Source organism: Grampus griseus, assembly GCF_964374135.1.
Source record: "Grampus griseus genome assembly, chromosome: 10".
Taxonomy (NCBI): domain Eukaryota; kingdom Metazoa; phylum Chordata; class Mammalia; order Artiodactyla; family Delphinidae; genus Grampus; species Grampus griseus.
The window spans coordinates 37,714,402-37,733,532 of NC_139004.1; the positions used below are offsets into that span (position 1 = coordinate 37,714,402).

At 42.7% G+C, this 19,131-nt stretch overlaps 2 protein-coding genes across 2 annotated transcripts in view; both read left to right on the forward strand.

Annotated features, from left to right (window-relative positions):
• The window catches only part of SLC26A8 (solute carrier family 26 member 8), a gene marked incomplete at its 5' end in the record, with an annotated part of 72,269 nt that overhangs the window by 48,512 nt on the left and 4,626 nt on the right, over positions 1-19,131 (forward strand). The window contains 8 exons of the mRNA XM_082664334.1: positions 759-872; positions 6,170-6,247; positions 12,410-12,505; positions 13,902-14,008; positions 14,090-14,159; positions 14,546-14,638; positions 14,748-14,879; positions 18,172-18,540. Coding sequence (XP_082520460.1) covers positions 759-872; positions 6,170-6,247; positions 12,410-12,505; positions 13,902-14,008; positions 14,090-14,159; positions 14,546-14,638; positions 14,748-14,879; positions 18,172-18,540 — 1,059 coding nt within the window. The remainder of the gene's footprint in view (positions 1-758; positions 873-6,169; positions 6,248-12,409; positions 12,506-13,901; positions 14,009-14,089; positions 14,160-14,545; positions 14,639-14,747; positions 14,880-18,171; positions 18,541-19,131) is intronic.
• LOC309828785 (Holliday junction recognition protein-like) lies at positions 9,710-11,984 on the forward strand (the record flags this gene model as incomplete). Its single annotated transcript, XM_082664335.1, has 1 exon — positions 9,710-11,984. One exon carries the CDS (start codon positions 9,710-9,712, stop codon positions 11,894-11,896), a length of 2,187 nt encoding a protein of 728 aa, XP_082520461.1. The 3' UTR covers positions 11,897-11,984.

A 19,131-nucleotide genomic window follows, 5' to 3' on the forward strand; every position in this document is an offset into this window, starting at 1 on the left:
AACTAGAACCCACGTGCCACAACTAAGAGTTCGCATGCCACAACTAAAGAGATCCCGCATTCCACAACGAAGACCCAGTGCAGCCAAATAAATAAATAAATATTTTTTAAAAAGAAATGCAGTGGAATATCAAAACTAGGATAATAAAACAATTAAGTTGGCCTCCCAGAAATAGTCCTTCTCATTTTCTTTTTTTTAGTCTCCGACCATTTTGAGTTTGGCTTTTTCCCTAGAAATTAAAAAGAGAATATGGGGACTTCCCTGGAGGTCCAGTGATTAGAACTCGGTGCTTTCACTGCCGTGGCCCCAAGGTTCAATCCCTCGTCGGGGAACTAAGATCCTGCAAGCCGCTTGGCACGGCCTGGTGGCCTAATGGTTAGGATTCCGGGCTTTCACTGCCTGGCCCGGGTTCAATCGGTGTCCCGCTTTGACTTTAGGATAGTATAGAAGGAAGCAAGAAAAACAGTACTATATTTCTCCCTGTCATCCTAATTCCCAGCAATCATGCGGAAGAGAATAACAAGGCAAATGTCTCATTTACTCACTTTGAAAAAGGACTTTCCTTATGATCTCTAGCTAAAATGAAGAAATCAGATTTACCATCCTTCACTTCTTTCCAATAATATTTCAGTGTTATTTGAAGTGATGTACACAACCCTATCTTCATGCATAAGAAATAACAGTATACCTTTAGTTCAAACTCAAATCAGCCTTCTTTGACAAACAGTGGGCCTAAAGTATTTGCCATTTCTTTACAGGATTTAATAGCCATTGGCCTTTGCAATGTCGTCAGTTCATTTTTCAGATCTTATGTGTTTACTGGTGCTGTTGTCAGGACTATTATCCAGGATAAAACTGGAGGAAGACAACAGGTATGTGAAATAGAATTTGATCTCTAATATAGAAAGACACTTAGGTCTATTCATATGTATATTCACAGAAGGAGATTATATTAGTTTAACTATGTTACTGTTTTAATGTGATGCTTGTTTGGGAAAAATTTGGATTTCATGCTTGGCTTATTTTTTGATTAGATTTTGTCTTAAAAGCTATCTGTCAATGTGGAACTTGAAAGTCATTTTCTATAAAAATACTGTTCTGTTAAAGGCTTCTATATATTAGCCCACAAAAAGCTACTTTCCATGTAACATACCTAAAAGATAATATTTCAGATAAACCAACCATCACCTATTAACATTTTTTTCTATGGGGAGATATATTCTCAGCCCTAGTCTGGGAAAATAATAATATAACTCTCTCCTTCCTGACAGCAGAACTAGAAACTTTCCTGGCTTCCTCAAAGGGCATGACAAGAGGCTTTCATGATAGAGAATAAAGTCTTTGTCTAGGCAAGCTTAGGGAATTTATGACCATTCTACCTTTGTGTAAGAGAAAATTATCTAGGTCAGACCCTATTCAGGTATCCTGAATTAGTAAACTAAATATATAGGGTATGGAAGGGAAGAAGGAAAGGGAAAATGTTGGCAGAGAAGGCTCTAAAGGCAAGCTCTCTAATTGTAGGTAAGATATTTTTTTTAAATTTATTTATTTCATTTACTTATTTTGACTGTGTTGGGTCTTCGTTGCTGCGTGCGGGCTTTCTCTAGTTGCGGCGAGCAGGGGCTACTCTTCGTTGTAGTGCGCGGGCTTCTCATTGCAGTGGCTTCTGGTGTAGCAGAGCACGGGCTCCAGGTGTGTGGGCTCAGTAGTTGTGGCTCACGGGCTCTAGAGCGCAGGCTCAATAGTTGTGGCACACGGGCTTAGTTGCTCCGCGGCATGTGGCATCTTCCTGGACTAGGGCTCGAACCTGTGTCCCCTGCATTGGCAGGCAGATTCTTAAACACTGAGCCACCAGGGAAGCCCAGCAAGAGAGGTTTTTTTTTTTTTTTTTTAATTAATTTTTTTTTTTTTTTTTTGCTGTACGCGGGCCTCTCACTGTTGTGGCCTCTCCTGTTGCGGAGCATAGGCTCCGGACGTGCAGGCTCAGCGGCCATGGCTCACGGACCCAGCTGCTCCGCGGCATGTGGGATCTTCCCGGACCGGGGCACAAACCCGTGTCCCCTGCATCAGCAGGCGGACTCTCAACTACTGCGCCACCAGGGAAGCCCCGGCAAGAGAGTTTTTAAGTCCAATGTTCATGAGTTTTAAACTGACTAGATAAAAGTTACAACTTGACAACATGAGAGGTGTCCCATCTCAGTTATATAGCATGATTAAGTGTCAAAGAACTATCAGAATTGAACCTGGAGTAAGCCCATGGAATGAGTCCGGGGATCAGGAGGCACAGAAACAGTGACAGAAGTCAAAGACAAGCTTAGGCCACAGCAGCACAGTAGGGAGGTATAGCCATGGTCAAAAAGTAAAGTGTCAGAAGAATGGACACTGAATTTGAATGGGGAAAGATAAAGTGTCACAGTCCATGGGTAAATATAAGTGAAATATAAGGTGAAAGCTAATAAAAGTCAGAAGATTGGGCAGGGGTGAGAACATGGGTCTAGAGTAAGCCCATACCACATGATTTTATGTGGACTGAGTTTTTTTGTCATAGAGCTTCTGCCAGACACATTGGCCTTTAAGGTGTATGTAGCTGTTTTGCATTACTATTTGACCAAAAGAAGGAAGATGAGTTACGTTAAAAAGAAGGATGTTCTATGCAAATCTGAAAAAATTTTGAAGTCAAAATGAGAGGATTTTATGGTAAGAAAAAATGGAAATTCGAGACAATAGTTCCCACTGACTTGTGACCACACACTTTGTTTATTTAGTATACAAGCATAACAAATTTGGGGAGAAAAGATGCACGTGGTTGGAAAAAACTAAATCACGGTGCAGGTAAAATTAAGTGCAGAATAAATACAATAAATTTTAAAATGCCGTAAATATTGCAAGAAGGAGAATGATGGATAAAGTGAGACTTTCATGGATCATTGCAAGAGGGTTAGGATATGTATAGATGGAGGGAGGGAAGAAGGGCTTCAGTTCAGCCTCAGAGTTGCCTTTAGCCTGTTGGACAAAGTGCCTGCTTCAAAGGTTGCCGATGGCTCTCATTCTGTTTTCTGCTATGGCATTGTTCTCCCCTACCAATGACATCTCTGTTTGTGGTACAGTGACCCTTCAAAGGGAAGTATGTCCCCAGGGATACTGGTAAGTCCTTCCCCAAGACCCTGACTTGCCCAGGGCAAATTGCTGGTTCAAGCAGAGAATTCCCCTGACCCTGGCCCTCCACATTGGAGCTACCCCACTTCCAATAAGTTTCTGATCTGGACTCATTCAGCCTTCTTTATCCCATAGCAGGGGTTATTCTCTCCACCCTTTTTCTCTGGGGACTTTTGATTCACTCTGCCTGAGAACACCCCTACTTTTTCAAAGCTCCTCAGGACTGCAGGAAAGAGAGGCTAGGGGGCTGGCTCTGAACCTCTCCGACATGACTTGTCACCAGGAGCCACTTATATATATATGTATTATGTATGTGTGTATGTATGTATGTGTGTATGGATGTATGTCTGACATAAATACAAACTGTATAAAATGTGTCTGGATTTCACTTTAATTTCTTCCTGTCTAGAACCCACTTGTCTTTACTGGTTGTAGCAAAACCTATCAGCCCTTCCAGCCATGGCCTGGGCCTGCTCATCCAGTTCTGACCACTATGCTTCCCTCTTCTCTATGATTGGGTTCTTTTCCTTGTTCTCTGCTTTCCAAGGACCAGCCTTCTTGCCTTGTCCCCAGGCTCCCAGAACTGCTTTTAAAAATGAGTTATTGGGCTTCCCTGGTGGCGCAGTGGTTGAGAGTCCGCCTGCTGATGCAGGGGACGCGGGTTCGTGCCCCGGTCTGGGAAGATTTCCACATGCCGCGGAGCGGCTGGGCCCGTGAGCCATGGCTGCTGAGCCTGCGCGTCCGGAGCCTGTGCTCCGCAACAGGAGAGACCACAACAGTGAGAGGCCCGCGTACGGCAAAAAAAAAAGAGTTATTATTTTAAAAAAGAAAAGAAAAAAATTATCAAAGAGAGAAATGAGCTGTGTTCTTTTTAGAGGAAGAAGATAGGGCAGTGGAGAGAGCCTGGATTTTGGAGTCAACTGGTCAGGTGGATTGAAACCTGACTCAGTAATTCTAGATGTGTGACCCTGGGCAAGTTACTTTCACTTTCTGAGGCTCTAGTCCTTACCTGTAAAATGGGGATAAGGATAACCTTTCAGTTGTGAGAATTAAACTGGATGACAATAGGGCCCACCATAGTGCGTGTCACTTAAGATGTTCAAATATCAGAGCTTCCACCCCAGGTCCCTAGTGCCCTGGCTGGTCCATCGTAATGTACTGTCCGCTACTTATGGAGCATTTGGTGTCTGAGGTTCTGCATGTCAGTAGTGGCTGTGTTTTATGTGACCTCACATTGCCTTGAATGCCCAGAAAGAAGGTAGAGTCAGTCTTTGTTCAAGAAAGCCTGGAAAAGTGATGGAAAATCAGAGCAGAAAAGCAAAACATGCATGAGATGTAAAGTTGTACATGCTCGTTGTCTCTAGACCCTGTTCAGGCACTGAGTCTGGGATTCTGAGAGCCATCAAGCATCCTCTTAAGGCACAATGCCACCAAGGATGGCCCTCTGATCCCAAAGCCCACCCCTTTGCGTGTGCAGCCATGGGGGACACACAATTATTGGCAGGCCTCCCTGAGCAGCAAGTTTTATGGGATTCAGTGTCTGGTTTGTGCTCATTTTAAACTAGGTTTATACAGCTAATTTTGGTGTCTGTATGTCTTCGCTTCCTTAAAAATAATCAGAAGAATTTTGGAGAAAGGAGTAGAAGGAAGGAAAAGTCCTGATATATTTTCCTGTGCTGATCAAAGCAGTTTCTTCTTATAGTGCAAGACTGCCTGAAGCTAGACTCTAAAACTCGACGCAGCAACAGGCTGATATGTACATTGGCTGGAGGAACTTATGGCTTCAGTTACTTTTTTTTAGTTCCACAGTGTATAAAATGTTTGCCATGAGAACTTCCTGAGGTTCAGTTACAGTGATCCATTCTCCTGAATCCTTCTCCCTTCACTCTTCTCTCAAGGTTCAACTTTTCCATGTTGGCTTGGTCCCATTAGCTGTGCATCAGCTGGGATGGGGAAAGAAGGAAGTAGGATGTTGATTTCATTGCGATTATTTTCAGCGATACATTTATATGGCAAATAGCAGTGAGTAGTGAGAGGGAATCCAGTAGGAAGTTATTTTTTTCACACCTAATAAAAAAAGAGAAAAAAAGTTAGAGAATCATTGCTGAGTGGTCATTTAATGGTTTAGATTTAAGGTTGCTTGTTCTTGCTTGTATATGCCATTGTTTTGATTTGTGGTTACATACAGTTTTATTCCCCCTCCACCCCCATCACAGTGGGCAATTATGCTGCTTTATATTATTTTTTCTTAGTAGGGGCTTAAACAATGGAAATTTATCAATAGAGGATATAATGAGTTCAAGATTATGTCCAGAGAGCCTTGAGATTATAAAGGGAACTATGTTTCTTAGCTTTCTACCTGTATTTGCCAATCTGAATCACTGCTTACCAAGTAGTACTGAGCCCAGAGTAGTCAACCCAGGTGGGATAGGACCCAGAGCTCCTATATACAGCCCTGACTCATGTGCATAACCTTTTTTGATGGCAGTGAGGCAGAGGGAAACTGAAGTAGGGAAATCAGAAGTGAATATCATGGTGTTTTTAAGATGAAGCACCACTGAAGCTGTTAGATGGCAAGTTATCCAGGCTCCAAAAGAGCGAGGTGGAACGGTTGGGATTTTAGGGCTGACAGTGATGAGTCTACCAGGGCTTTTCTAAACTGTTCAAAGAAGGGTTAAATTTAGGATGAAATGCAGGCTGGATTTTAGTAGACTTCAGAGTCATAGCACAAAGCTATGGCAAGAAAGATTCAGATATCCAAGACAATCTGGGACTTTTCAGAAAGCCTCCATACGTCCAATCAACAAGAATTTATTGAGTACCTAGTATGTGTTTAGCACTTTGGCAGGACCTGAAAATGTCAGTTCACCAAAAATGCACTTATGCTGGATGGTTATACTCAACCCCTTTTAAGAAAAAAATGACATGCTTCTCACCAAGCAGAAGGCCTCAGTTGCAGACAGGGACAAATACATTCCTGATGGTCTCTCTCCAACTGGCTCTGTCTCCTCAGTTTGCATCTCTGGTAGGCGCAGTTGTGATGCTGCTCCTGATGGTGAAGGTGGGACGCTTTTTCTACAAACTGCCAAATGTAAGTAGAACTAATCAAATAGCTAAGTCAAGAAAGAATGGATCTCCAGATTACATCTTGGTGGGGCATCTCTGAGGAGAACTGCATTCAACTGATCCCCAGTGGTGGTCCCAGCCTATTTCTAGTTCCTTTTCTTTAAAATAATAGCCACTGCCTCACAGGATTGGGAGTTAAATAAGATAATATGTATAATATAGAGAGAATGGTTTTGAGCTAGTAATAAGCACTCAAACAATTGTTATTCTTCTCGTTCCCGTTAATCTTTTTTTTTTTTTTTTTTTTTGCTTAAGCTATAAAGTAAGCTTTGGAAGTAAGGATTCAGTTAAACATGACCAAAATAGACTTCTGATGCCAGAACACCCAATACCACCACAGACTTGGAAGCTCATTGTGCATTCATGCCATCTGTTTTCCTAAATAGTTTCCAGAAGTCCTTGTTCTGCATTCATGTGAACTCAATCCCCCTACTGCTGCCACACTGCCTCTTGGTCAGTTCAGAACACTAAAGGCAGCATCTAAAAATTGAGTTTTAACTCTGTGTTCAGCTAGGATGCCTCTATATACTTATGTGCCATTTCTTCCCTTTGTGTGAGACGGATGACCTTACATTTAGAGATGCCAGGTGCATTAATTACTAGCTATAATTGATTTGTTCTAAGTGACAATACAGATCAATGCCCAGTCATCATAATTTCCTTTTAAATTTCCTTAATGTTCCCTTTAGCCATTTTTAGATAGTACTAAGGGAGTGGGGAGGAGATTTTATTCCTGGTGCAGCAGCCTGGTTACACACTGAGGTGGCAGTCCCTAAGCTGGTGTGGTTGTAAATATTATGCCCATCCTTTTGAATGCGTTTATTCCACCTGGTAAATATCAGGTTTCAGTAGAGCAGGACCATCTCAAGGCTGTTGCTGCCTTCTGCTCTTGTGATTCAGGGACCTTGGAAACCAGCCATGGAATATATGCATGGTGGGTGGGATTAAGCTTCTGTTTATCACACAAGCTGTCCTCTGATTCCCAGCAGAAGCCATCTACAGAATTTAGTTTATATAGCACCTTTGGTGCTGTAACTCTTGGGAGTCTATTTTCAGAGGGCCACTCACTAATTTACTTTGAACAATGATATTTTTCCATTCTAGAAGAGTCAGAATTTTTAAAAATCTCAAATAAAAATCTGTCAGAATTCACTAAAGCGTAGTGATAAAAGTAGGTAAGCCCTCCCTTACTATAAATATGTTGGGGATAGAACAGCCCTTGCTTTTGGCCAACCATGTTATGGCATGTTATTTTTATATCATCTAGTTAGGATGTTTCTGGGTGAGAAAATGTGAATACAATCTGATCAGTGGAATATCTGAATTTCTATAACACTGGGACTTTATGAGTATTAAACTACAAATGATTCCTTCCTTCTTTGAACGACTGTGGATAGCTTGTTGCAAAATCCTTAGGAGAGTAATTGGTGGAACATCCTGGCTAGGATCTCAACTAGTTAGCAATAGAACCAACATAAATTTTTTAAAAACGTAATACAGGGACTTCCCTGGCAGTCCAGTTGTTAGGACTTCGTCTTCCAGTGCCCGGGGTACGGGTTCGATCCCTGGTCAGAGAGCTAAGATCCCACGTGCCTCATGGCCAAAAAACCAAAACATAAAACAATAAAATATTATAACAAATTCAGTAAAAATTTTTTAAAAATAGTCCTCATCAAAAAAAACTTTAAAAAAACCATAATGCAAATAGTATATTCAATATTGTTCCAATTTTGTGTGAAAAAATACATAGGCTATACCAAAATGTTAACAATGGTTATCTCTTGTATGATGGAAATTATATATAAATTCAATTCTTCTTTACACATGAGCACGTTTTATCTTAATATTAAGAAAGGTAAGGGCTTCCCTGGTAGCGCAGTGGTTGAGAGTCCACCTGCTGATGCAGGGGACGCGGGTTCATACCCCGATCCGGGAAGATCCCACACGCCGCGGTGCGGCTGGGCCCATGAGCCATGGCCGCTGAGCCTGCACATCCGGAGCCTGTGCTCTGCAAGGGGAGAGGCCACAACAGTGAGAGGCCCGCGTACCGGAAAAAAAAAAAAAGAAAGGTAAAAATTTTATTGTATATTATGTCATGAAAAGATTTGTTTCCTCTTCATACTCCATACCTCACGCCAAAAACCTGGTAAAAGCCCTATGAAGTTGAATTTCTTATCTTTCCTACCACATCTCCCTGCAAATTGTGGAAATTTTGGGAGATTCTTGACTGGAAAGAAGATGAAGATGGGAAACAAGTAATTTCTGCTGACTTCATCTTTGTTCTTCCCTCCTCTACTGACCTGTTAAGACCAAGTGGTCACTGAGTAACCTCAGAAAATAAGAGTAAGCTTGGATCCAATCCATTCCTGATGATAGGATCAGTTCTAATTCCCAGGCAGAGTATATAGAAGAGAGGATGGCTAGGAAAAGGATGAGGAATGTTTCTTAAAGTAGGTTCAATTCTACTTTGAGGCCCTGATGATTTTACATCCCTATGAGTATCCATCTTCATTTTCTTACATTTAAGACACTTTCTTTCCCTTAGAAAGGGAGACGTGCTTACTTTTAAAACTTTGGAAAATTCACAATAGATAAAAATCTATTTTTTAGATAGACTGGTTACACACTGAGGTGGCAGTCTCTGAAGCCATAGTCACAAATAAACCACTATTAACATTTTGGCATATGTCTAACCAATATTATTCTCTATAAATAGTACTTTGCATAATTGTGATCTAACTGTACAATCTGGTATTCTTGTTTTAATTTAATATGTAGCATGATACTCCATACTATAACTTAATCATCTTAAATTAGGTTATCTGAATTTTTGTTATTATAAATAACACAACAGTGAGCAATTTTGTACATCTACCCTTTTCTATATTTAAGATAGATTTCTAAGAGTAAAACAAAATTTCTGTGTGAAAGCATATTAGCATTTCTTGATATATTGCCAAATTATTTTCCAAAAGGGCAATACTCAACACCCATTTTTATGGGATGTCCTCAATGTTTTAAATTTGCTAATTTAATTTGATGGACAAAAATTGGTATCTCATCGTTGAAATAATTGTAGTACATCATGATTAGACTTGAAAAAAGCCCAACTGAAACTATTTCAGCATTCCTGTGAGTGGAAATTCTCTTAATTTGTCATCCCTTCTGAGAATGGTTTCTAAGCAACATCGGTAACATAGATTATGTCAAGCAAACTAGACAAAGCAAGGCCAAGTAGGCAAAGATAAGAAAAATGGCCAAAGGTGCCAGCCTCCCTGAGGGCTTGCCTCAGACACCAAAGTGACAACATGGAAGCAGAAGGGGCTAGATGATCATAACCTGCGGGTACTCTTCCTCTCACTGTCAGGGTAAGTAATCAGTGACCTGAATCTAAAAGGGGCTTGTGGATTTTGGCTGTCCGAGCAGCATGGACGGCGAGGTCCTGGGAGAGGATGCGCTGCTGCGGAAGCTCAGGGACAGCCGCCGCCGCTTCCAGAGGCGCATGCAGCAGCTGATAGAGAAGTACAACCAGCCCTTCGAGGACGCCCCGGTGGTGCAGATGTCCACGCTGACCTACGAGACACCCCAGGGATTGCGAATTTGGGGAGGAAGATTAATAAAGGAAAGAAATACAGGACAAATCCAGGGCTCCCCGGTGAAGACGGACAACAGGACAGATGGACCCATGCGAATCCCAGCTGGAGGTCACGAGCTTCCCTTGCCCTGCACACAAGGTGAGGATTCAATAAGCAGTGATACTGATACAACTTTATTCCAAGAAGATGTGGTTGCTGGTAACTTGATGCCTGCAGTGCCTTGGAGCCCATTGAAAAATGAGCTAAGGAGGAAGTACTTGACACAAGTGGATATCCTGCTGCAGGATGAAGGGTGTTTGGAGTGTGCCAGTTACGGAGAGGGAAAGGACACCCGTGTGACCCTGGTCCCTTCATTGGCCTCACCCGCCAGCCCTGCCCGAGGATACTATGGTGGCATCTCTGAAGAGAGCCCCGGTGGCCCATTTCAGCCAACCTCATTGCCCAGAGAGGGTGATGCTTTGCACTCTTGCTCAGCAGGCCTGGCCCTGGTGCCGAGGGGTGATGGCATCTCCTTACAGGGAGGGACCGGTGGCAGCAGCTTCTCAAGCAGCGCATGCTCTGAGGCTGAGGACGTCTGCAATGCAACACTCAGCGATCTGTATGTGGGCATGCTACACTCCATGAGCTGCCTGCTGGGTGTGAGGCCCTCCTGCGTCATCTCCACCAAGACGTTCATCCACCAGAACTGGAGCTCCAAGCGGAGGCCCAGGTGTAAGAGCAGAATGGACAGAACGAGCTGCAGAGGAGGCAGGCGCTCTCGGAGGAGCCCCCAGGAGAGACGTCCACCCGGCTCCGAACCTGCGAAGGACGTGGCAGTGTTAAGAGATCGCGAGAACGTACTCGATGTTTCTGGCCGTAAGATGGGTTTAAAATTGGGAAGGGCTTTTTTTGAAGTAAACAAACCCCAGATCCACGCATTCGCTTCACATTGGAAGGAGCTTCCGAGAACGCCTCAGAAGGATCATTCTTCATTGACTTACTTAGACTCCAATGCAGTGTATCATCTTGATCAGGAAAATAGATTCATGACATTAAAGTGGTTGATTTCTCCTGTAAAAATAGGTTCTAGACCCAGAGTACCGCTGGGTGAGGGAGGGAATCGTTATAGGGAGATGGAAATCAGATTTGACGAGCTTCATCAGGAATATTGCTCGAATCTTAGGAAGCAGCCCTGCCTGACTTACCTTCCCGGCTCCTCGGCTGTGGATGTGTACAGAGGTGGTCCAGCAAGCCCTGGTAGCCCCCAGGGCGTAGAAGCCCACAGGCCGAGTAGCCCTCTCCGCAGAGCAAAAGCTAAGAGGTTGAGTGAGGCTTTTGAAAGCCTGGGCAAAGGATCTATCAGAGAGGGTAGCTGCCCACCAAAGAGTGATTCCTTCCCTTCGCTTTCAAAGACCACCTCCACATGTAGCCCGGGCCGCTCGGAGCAGACCTCTGACCTTGCTTGTCAAGGAAATGATCTGGGAGGATTTAGGAAGTCAGTATCACTCAACAAAGCCATTTCAGTACCCAGGGTACAACCTCCAGCCTGTGCCAGGGATCGTTACGATGACATTAAAGAAAAATTTGACAAGCTTCATCAAAAGTATTGCCAAAAATCGCTTCAGCAGACGCAGGTGCCTTTATGTACCAGAGCATCTCCAGATAAAGCAAGTGTGGGAGTTTGGTATCAAAAAGAAGACTTCTCAGGAAAATTCCATCCAGACTCTGGCTCCCAGGGCCCCCTGAACTTGTCATCGTCACCCCAGCAGAGCATTAAAAGTCCCCTTGGCTCAAACACAATTAGGGCCCCTCCATCTACAGGTTTTGCTCTCGATGCCAGCTGGGGCCATCAAGTGCCCACAAAACGACGCCGATTATCAGACCCTCAGGTGTGCAGACGGTGGGCTGGACCCTGGGATTTCTCACCTGTGGGCAGAGCCATCCCGAGGCCTGGGGAAGAGGCTGGCTCTTTACAGGTCACCTGGGAAGAGAAGAAGTGGAAAGAACAACACATCTTTCAGGATGGAAGAGAAAAGTGATTTCGTGTTAGAAAACCTCAAAGCTGAAAATCTGTTGCCAAGTTATTCTGAAGCATTCCCTCTTGCCTCTCTGATTTTTGTGTATTTTTTTAAAATTCTCAAGAATATGTGACAACTTGCTTTGCTTATCTGCCCTTCAAAGCAAATTTCTATGAAATTGGTTCCGTTGAGATGACTCTCTGGGTTCTTGGAAATTATTTGAATAAAGTTGACCAATTTAAAAAATAAATAAAAAATAAAAGGGACTTGTGGTAGCTGTACCAGCCAAATGAGTGACCTGGCCTTGCCTTGTTTTGTGCGTTTGACAAATTATGGAGGTGAGCAGAGAAAAACGTGGAGAAAACTTATTTGATTAGACAATGAGTCAAAGCATGGACGTGGTATTTTTATGAAATATCAGTGCATAATATCTCTGAGTGGCAAGGCTGCCTAACTCTCTGTGGTACCTTTGTGGAAATTTGGGAGTTTTACCCCAGAAAGGAAAATGAAGTAGTGTTTATCTTTTCCCCACAGGCTGTGCTGGCTGGTATTATTCTGAGCAATGTCCTACCCTACCTTGAAACCATTTACAACTTACCCAATCTGTGGAGGCAGAACCAATATGACTGTGTGAGTGTAGAAGTCCTGGGTGGGGTGGGAAGGACGGAGGGGAAGCCTGCAGAGAGGGGAAGAGAACAAACGAAAGAGATCAACCGGAAGGCACTGGCAGATGCCTAGTACTCTCTGATGCCTAGTACTCTACTTTTGCTTTAAACAGGGAGTCAAGGTTATTGGTGCATGGAAATACCCGTTCCAACTATGCAAAGTTAAATAAAATGCAATTAATTAAGTAGCTGCAGTTACATACAGATCTAGTAAAAAGGGTTTATCATACATCACGTATCTGAATGACTTTTAATCCAGTTAATAGAAATACATTCCAGGATGGGAGACACAAATTCTAACAAGAGAAGGAGGTGTCTTTCCAGGAGGAGTAACTGATGGAGCACTCTCCTTCTCTCTAGAGCACAAAACTAGAGGACATAAAGGGGAGACAGCAAGAAATAAAAGATGGGGGATATGATACAATGAGAGGAGAAGCACCCAGAAGAGGCAAAGAGATAGGAAGAGGGATCATTTTGGAATGCAGGTCCCTGAAAAGTTAAGAGGGGAATGTGGTCCAGTGCACAGGTAGAGCTTCTAGTCTTAGGAGGAGGGATAGCCCTTCCAAGAGACCTGGAGAGAACGGGGGAAGGTTGAGTGCAGGTACTAACAAGTGGTAGGTGGAGGGGGAAGTAAATACTTAAGGGAGTTTCAGCCTATCTTCTTTTTTTAATTTTTATTAGAGTATTATTGATTTACAATGTTGTGTTAGTTTCAGGTATACAGCAAAGTGAATCAGTTATACATATATCCACTCTTTTAAAGATTCTTCTCCCATATAGGCCATTACAGAGTATTGAGTAGAGTTCCCTGTGCTACAGCAGGTTCTTATTAGTTATCTATTTTGTATATAGTAGTGTGTATATGTCAATCCCAGTCTTCCAATTTATCCCTCCCCCCTCAGCCTATCTTCTTTGTGAAAATAAAGTCAACATCACCTGCTGAGAGTGATGGAGAAGGTGGTGGGATAGGAACTTGAAGAGATTCCCAATAACTATCATAGCTCTTAAAATAGCAACCACTAATTTGGTGAGTGTTCTGGGTTGCTTTACAAATAATATTTCTAATCTCAATCAATTCTATAAATTAGATACTATTATTCCTATTTTTCACACGAGGAAACTGAAGTTTTAAGAGAGAATTAAAGAGAGAAGTGACCAAGGATGCATAAAAGAATTGCTAGGTAGCCCTTGGACCCAATCATTTGTGATGGTATCAGTTCATATGGCTGTGGAATTTGTTCTCTAAATCCTAGGTGTTGGGAGAGAAAGGGTAAAGGTGAGTTGAGATAGAGGACTTGTGATTTTCTCAATTCTGCTTGTTATCACGGTCTTCCTTTTCCCTTCTTCCTCTTTTCCATAAGCTCATTTGGATGGTGACGTTCATATCTGCAATTTTACTGGGACTGGACATGGGATTACTTGTTTCAGTAGCTTTTACCTTCTTCATCATCACTGTTCAGTCACACAGGTACTTTGTCTCAGGTAATAGGAGGTGGGCCATGGCAAGGTAAGGCAACTGTGAGCTAAAGGCAAATGCATTTACTTTCAGAACTAAGATTCTCCTCCTGGGTCAGATCCCTAACACCAATATTTATAGAAGCTTCCATGACTATCAGGAGGTAAGAATCCAGATCAGTCCCACTCCTTTGCCCAAAGGATGGGGTGGACCAGGCCTGCTGCCTAGTTTTCCTACAAAACCCCTTTGCTCCTGTCTGCTGCACTGCAGATATGCATTTACAAAGGTGGGGAAAGAGATGCAGCCAGTTAAGGATAATTTTAAAATGTACTTTGGGGGAGGAAGGCCAAGGAAAAGAGAGGTATGAGGAAATGGAGGGGAAAAGAAGAAAGCAGGAAAAGCACATGATGAAAATGGGAGGAAGGAATTTGCTAGATCTTGCTTCTTATAAAGAATACAGATTCTCCAGGAGGTTCTAAGGATTATTTTTTCTTACTCCATAAAAGAGCTGAAATATTTCCCTCAAGTTTACATTTATTTGTCTTGCAGGTTACAAACATTCCAGGGGTGAAGATCTTCCAGTGCTGCAACTCCATTACATTTGTCAATGTTCACTACCTAAAGCGCAAGCTGTTAGAGGGGGTGAAGGCTTTCCTCCCCAGCCTCTCTCTACCTGCTCCCCTCCCCTTCCCCGAGTATTCTCCCCTCCCCCACTCACCATCCGTATGAGACCCCCTCATATGTCTTTCAGGTTGAAATGGTAAAGGTGCCTCTTACAGAAGAAGAAATTTACAGCCTGTTTAATCAAAATGAAGATGGCCCCCAGCAAGGAAAGCTTTGTTGGTGTTTCTGCAACTGTGATGAACCGGAGCCACCGCCCAGGGTTAGAAACATGTCTTCTTTTCTGCATTTTTCTCCACATTTTATAAAAAAGAAGTGCACTAGTAGTTTTTTAAAAAAAAGGAAGAAAAGAAAAGAAAATCTAAACCCCCTCAGGGATTTTAACTCTTAGACGAACCATGAGTAATTGGAAATCAAAGATTTCTACTCAGAAATGGAGACACGGGTTCCCTTTCAGGTTCAGATCTTGCCCTGAAAGTAGGAGGCAGGGGGAGATGTCCTGACTCCTGATTCCCTTCTCAATGGTCAGCAACTTATCTGAGCACAGAGTACAGTCTGCCTGTTGACGTTGTCAGTAGTTCCCTGGTTGTCCCTGTTTCCTTGACTTTTATCTTAGCTCCCTGGCTATCTATTTCTGAAAACAAGTGACTTAAAGATTGTTTTCTAACTGCAGCAGGGCCAAGGGTAGGCAGGGTCAAGGTGGCTGGGGTTCCCAAGGATCTGTCAGAGTCTCCTGATGTCTGCCTGTGACCCGGGAAATGATGATGTGGGGTGGAGGGCAGATAAGCAGACATGGGGATTTTACAGCATCTGAAGATTATTTTAGCAGATGAGTTGTAGCGCTCATTAATTTCCAACTCAGATTTGGTCTAAATATTCCCTTTCCCCAGGGCAGGGCTGTTCATTTCCAGCTTCAAGGCCTTTCATCCACACAAACACCCTGGAGGAGCAGCTCTATCTACACACACACACACAAGAACACCTCCCATCCCCCTCATCACCTACAATACCAAGCACTCACTCTCATTGCCATACACTCGAATGGAGCATAGGCTCTACTGAGCTCCTGGAAAATACCAACTTCCCTGCCAAGAGGACTGCTCTACTACTAGAACTAACACTATCTCTAATTTTTATTTTGTATCCACACTGCACTGAATATTGTAGAGAGTATTTACAGGACATCAGAAAATACATTTTAGAGTATAATATGATGTAGTATTTATTGATCTCATACTGTGTGCCCAGAACTATGACACTATGAAAAAGGAAAATAAATTTTTAGGGGCCTCTGTCTCCAGGTAGTTCTTTTTTCTTTTTCTCTTTAATTGTGGTATAAAATGCATAACATAAAATCTATCATCTTAACCATTTTTAAGTGTACAGTTCAATAGTGTTAAATATATTCACATTGTCGTGCAATCATTACGACCATCTACCTCCAGAACTTTTTTATCTCGCAAAACTGGAACTCTGACCCATTAAACAACTCCCCATTTCCTCCTCCTCCCAGCCCCTGGCAACCACTATTATACTTTCTGTTTCTGTGACTTTGACTCTTCCAGATGCCTCATATAAGTGGAATCATACAGTATTTGTCTTTTTGCAATTGGCTTATTTCACATAGCATAATATCCTCAAGGTTCATCCAGGTTGTTCTTTTTTTTTTTAAATTTTTTCATGGAAAAATTTGAACATATACAAGAGTAGAGACAAGTATAATGAGCCTCTATGTACTCACCATCTACTTTAAGATTTATCACCTTGTATTCAATCTTATTTCATCTATATCCCTACCCACTTACAGCCCCTCAAAATCACAGGATTATTTTGAAGCAATTTATGGAACTTTAATTCAAACTGGGGAGGATTTTCTGGCAGTCCAGTGGTTAAGACTTGGTGCTTTCACTGCTGTGGGCCTGGGTTCAATCCCTGGTCAGGGAACTAAGATCCCACAAGCTGTGCAGTGCAGCCAAAAAAAAAAAAAAAAAAGAAAAATCAAACTGGGGAAACAGCTCTCTATTAATGTGACATTTAAGGCTATTATTGTATTTATCCATCCAAAAATATACATTTTTTTCACATCTCTGAAATTTAGATGCATTGTACAATTGATGGCATTATTATAGTTTAATTTGCAGTGTTTTGTTTGTTTCTTGACAGTACAAAAAGTAATGGTGCATCTTAAAACTGATGAAATAAGATGGTAAACCATACCATGCAGTATTGTTATGTTCTAAATCGTGTGTTTATATTCTAACCACTCTAAGACTTCAGCTAAAGAGATTGGCATGAACTCAAAAAGGCAGGGAAACTTCACGGTAGTAATGGACTTAAGCTGGGCAGGAGAGAGAAATTTGGATTTACGTCAGGTAGGAAGAAGAAGGACTCCCAGTCCATGAATGGGCTTGGACAAAGACACTGAGGTAGAAATAAGCATGGGATCCTCAGAGTAAGAGGCTTGGCCTGGGCAGTAAGTTCAGGCAGACCCGGCGGGAGTGGATTGTGAAAGCTCTTGAAAGAGTATAGAGTAGACAGAGAGAAAGGGGAGGCTCTCAGAGGTTTCTTCTGCCTGAAGGACCTTGTATCTCCCCAACACTGAGCCAGTGCTCAGCTGTCCCCCAAAAGCCTGGCCTCAGTGACTGTCAAGGCTTGGGGAGCACCTCTCTCCTTTGAACTGTAATATTATCATTTGTCCACACCACTTTTTTTTTAGCAATACAATATATACTACCTTGTTAGTTTTAATCTTTACTTTTTTTTTCTATTTTTAAATAGAAAAGCAACAAGCAACAATGTTGCTTGTTGTTCACAAGCAACATTATTAGAACAACAGATTTTTCTTAAAGAAACATCACCCCAAAGTATACCACTCTAGCAAATGAACTCTTCATTTTCCCACATGCCTTACAGTTCTTGTCCATTTAGGTTGTTATTCATCCTTTAAATGGACACGTGCCCTCTCCCCAGGTAGAATCTGGTCCCTGTGACTGCAGAGTCAGCATTCACATCTTTCATGCCATTGTATTCCCGGTGCTTGGTCCTGTCCTTAAGCGACATAGGCCTATTAGGAGCATGAAAGGAGTGAAAGGTAAAGACAGCCACACTCAAGTACCTTTTGTCTCCTTAAGGAACTGTGACAGAAGACAGTTTCATTGATAAAAGAAGGAGGTGTTGAGAAAAGGGACTGATGGAAGAAATACTTCAAAGTTCTAGTAGGTGCGGGAGACTAATTAGAATCCAGGGATGAGGGAAAGGAATAAATCAAAGACGATTTAAAGTCTGGCTCACTAAGACAATGATAATGTCACTGACGCGCGTGAGGAAGTTGGGAGGGGTGGCTCTGAGTGGTGAGGATCAGGAAAGATGAACGTGGTTTTAGTCACAAGCTGGAAGCGACGGTGAGATATCTAAGGAAAAAAGGTATAATGCATAGTCTGCGGAGTTTTCCAAGAGAGAGGGAAGTGAGTTAGTAGATAGAAACAGCATAGTTGCAAATGCTTCCAGGCTTGTTTGAGTCTTATCATAGTCCTCCCCTAACTCTGTCATCCCAGGTTGTTTACACAGAACGATTTGAAAGTAAAAGGGACCTCGACTCGTCGTCCTCCATTAACCTGGTCCGCTGCTCACGTTTCAAAATCATAGACACAAGCCAGACTATGTCCGATGACCAAGTACCGTACATAACATCTTCCACATCCCAGAGAAATCCAAACTACAAGGAGGTGGAGAAAGTTTGGCTTTCTGATGACCCCTCTAGGAGCATGTCGATCACACTCCCTGATGCTTCTGAAACTCAGGTTGGGGGTAGAACACTCCTGCCTTACTCGACTTCATCTCTTCTACCCAGCATCCACACCATCATCCTGGACTTCTCCATGGTACATCTTGTGGATACACAGGCTTTGGTCGTACTAAGACAGGTAAGTACTAAGGAGGTTTTCACAAGAACCCTGATCCCCTCCTACCACCACCATCCCAGCCCTGATCCTGATTGAATCCTGTTAGTCACTGGTTAGCTGCTCTGTGACTCCTAGGCCACTAGGAACTTGAGCACCAAAGACAGTTTAAGGTCAACCAGAATAACAAGAAAATGAAGCAACTCTGATTTACTAAACTAGGGTTGGTTCCCTAACCATGGCATATTATTTCTCAAGGACTGAAAGATAGGAAACTCTTAACACCATTGAAACAGCAATCTGTGCCACACGCAGCAACTCCCAGCGTATCCTGGGAGTTAGCTACAAAAAATGTCAAGGAATAGGTTCAAATGCTACAGAAGAAAGTTCACAAGGAATTCTCCACCATTCAGCTGCTCTAAAAGGCACTCAGGTTTGAAGAAGTTGTGATGAAATGACACCTCAAGCATGGGGCTGCCTGGTCCGGTACCTGTAAGGATCTTCCCCAGTTCCTTCTTCATTGCCTGCATCTTTGGGTGAAAAGGGCAGGAAAGATTTTTCCTTCAAAGCTATGTTCCCTAAGTCCTGGCTTCTCTCCCACTTTCTGGTTTCTCA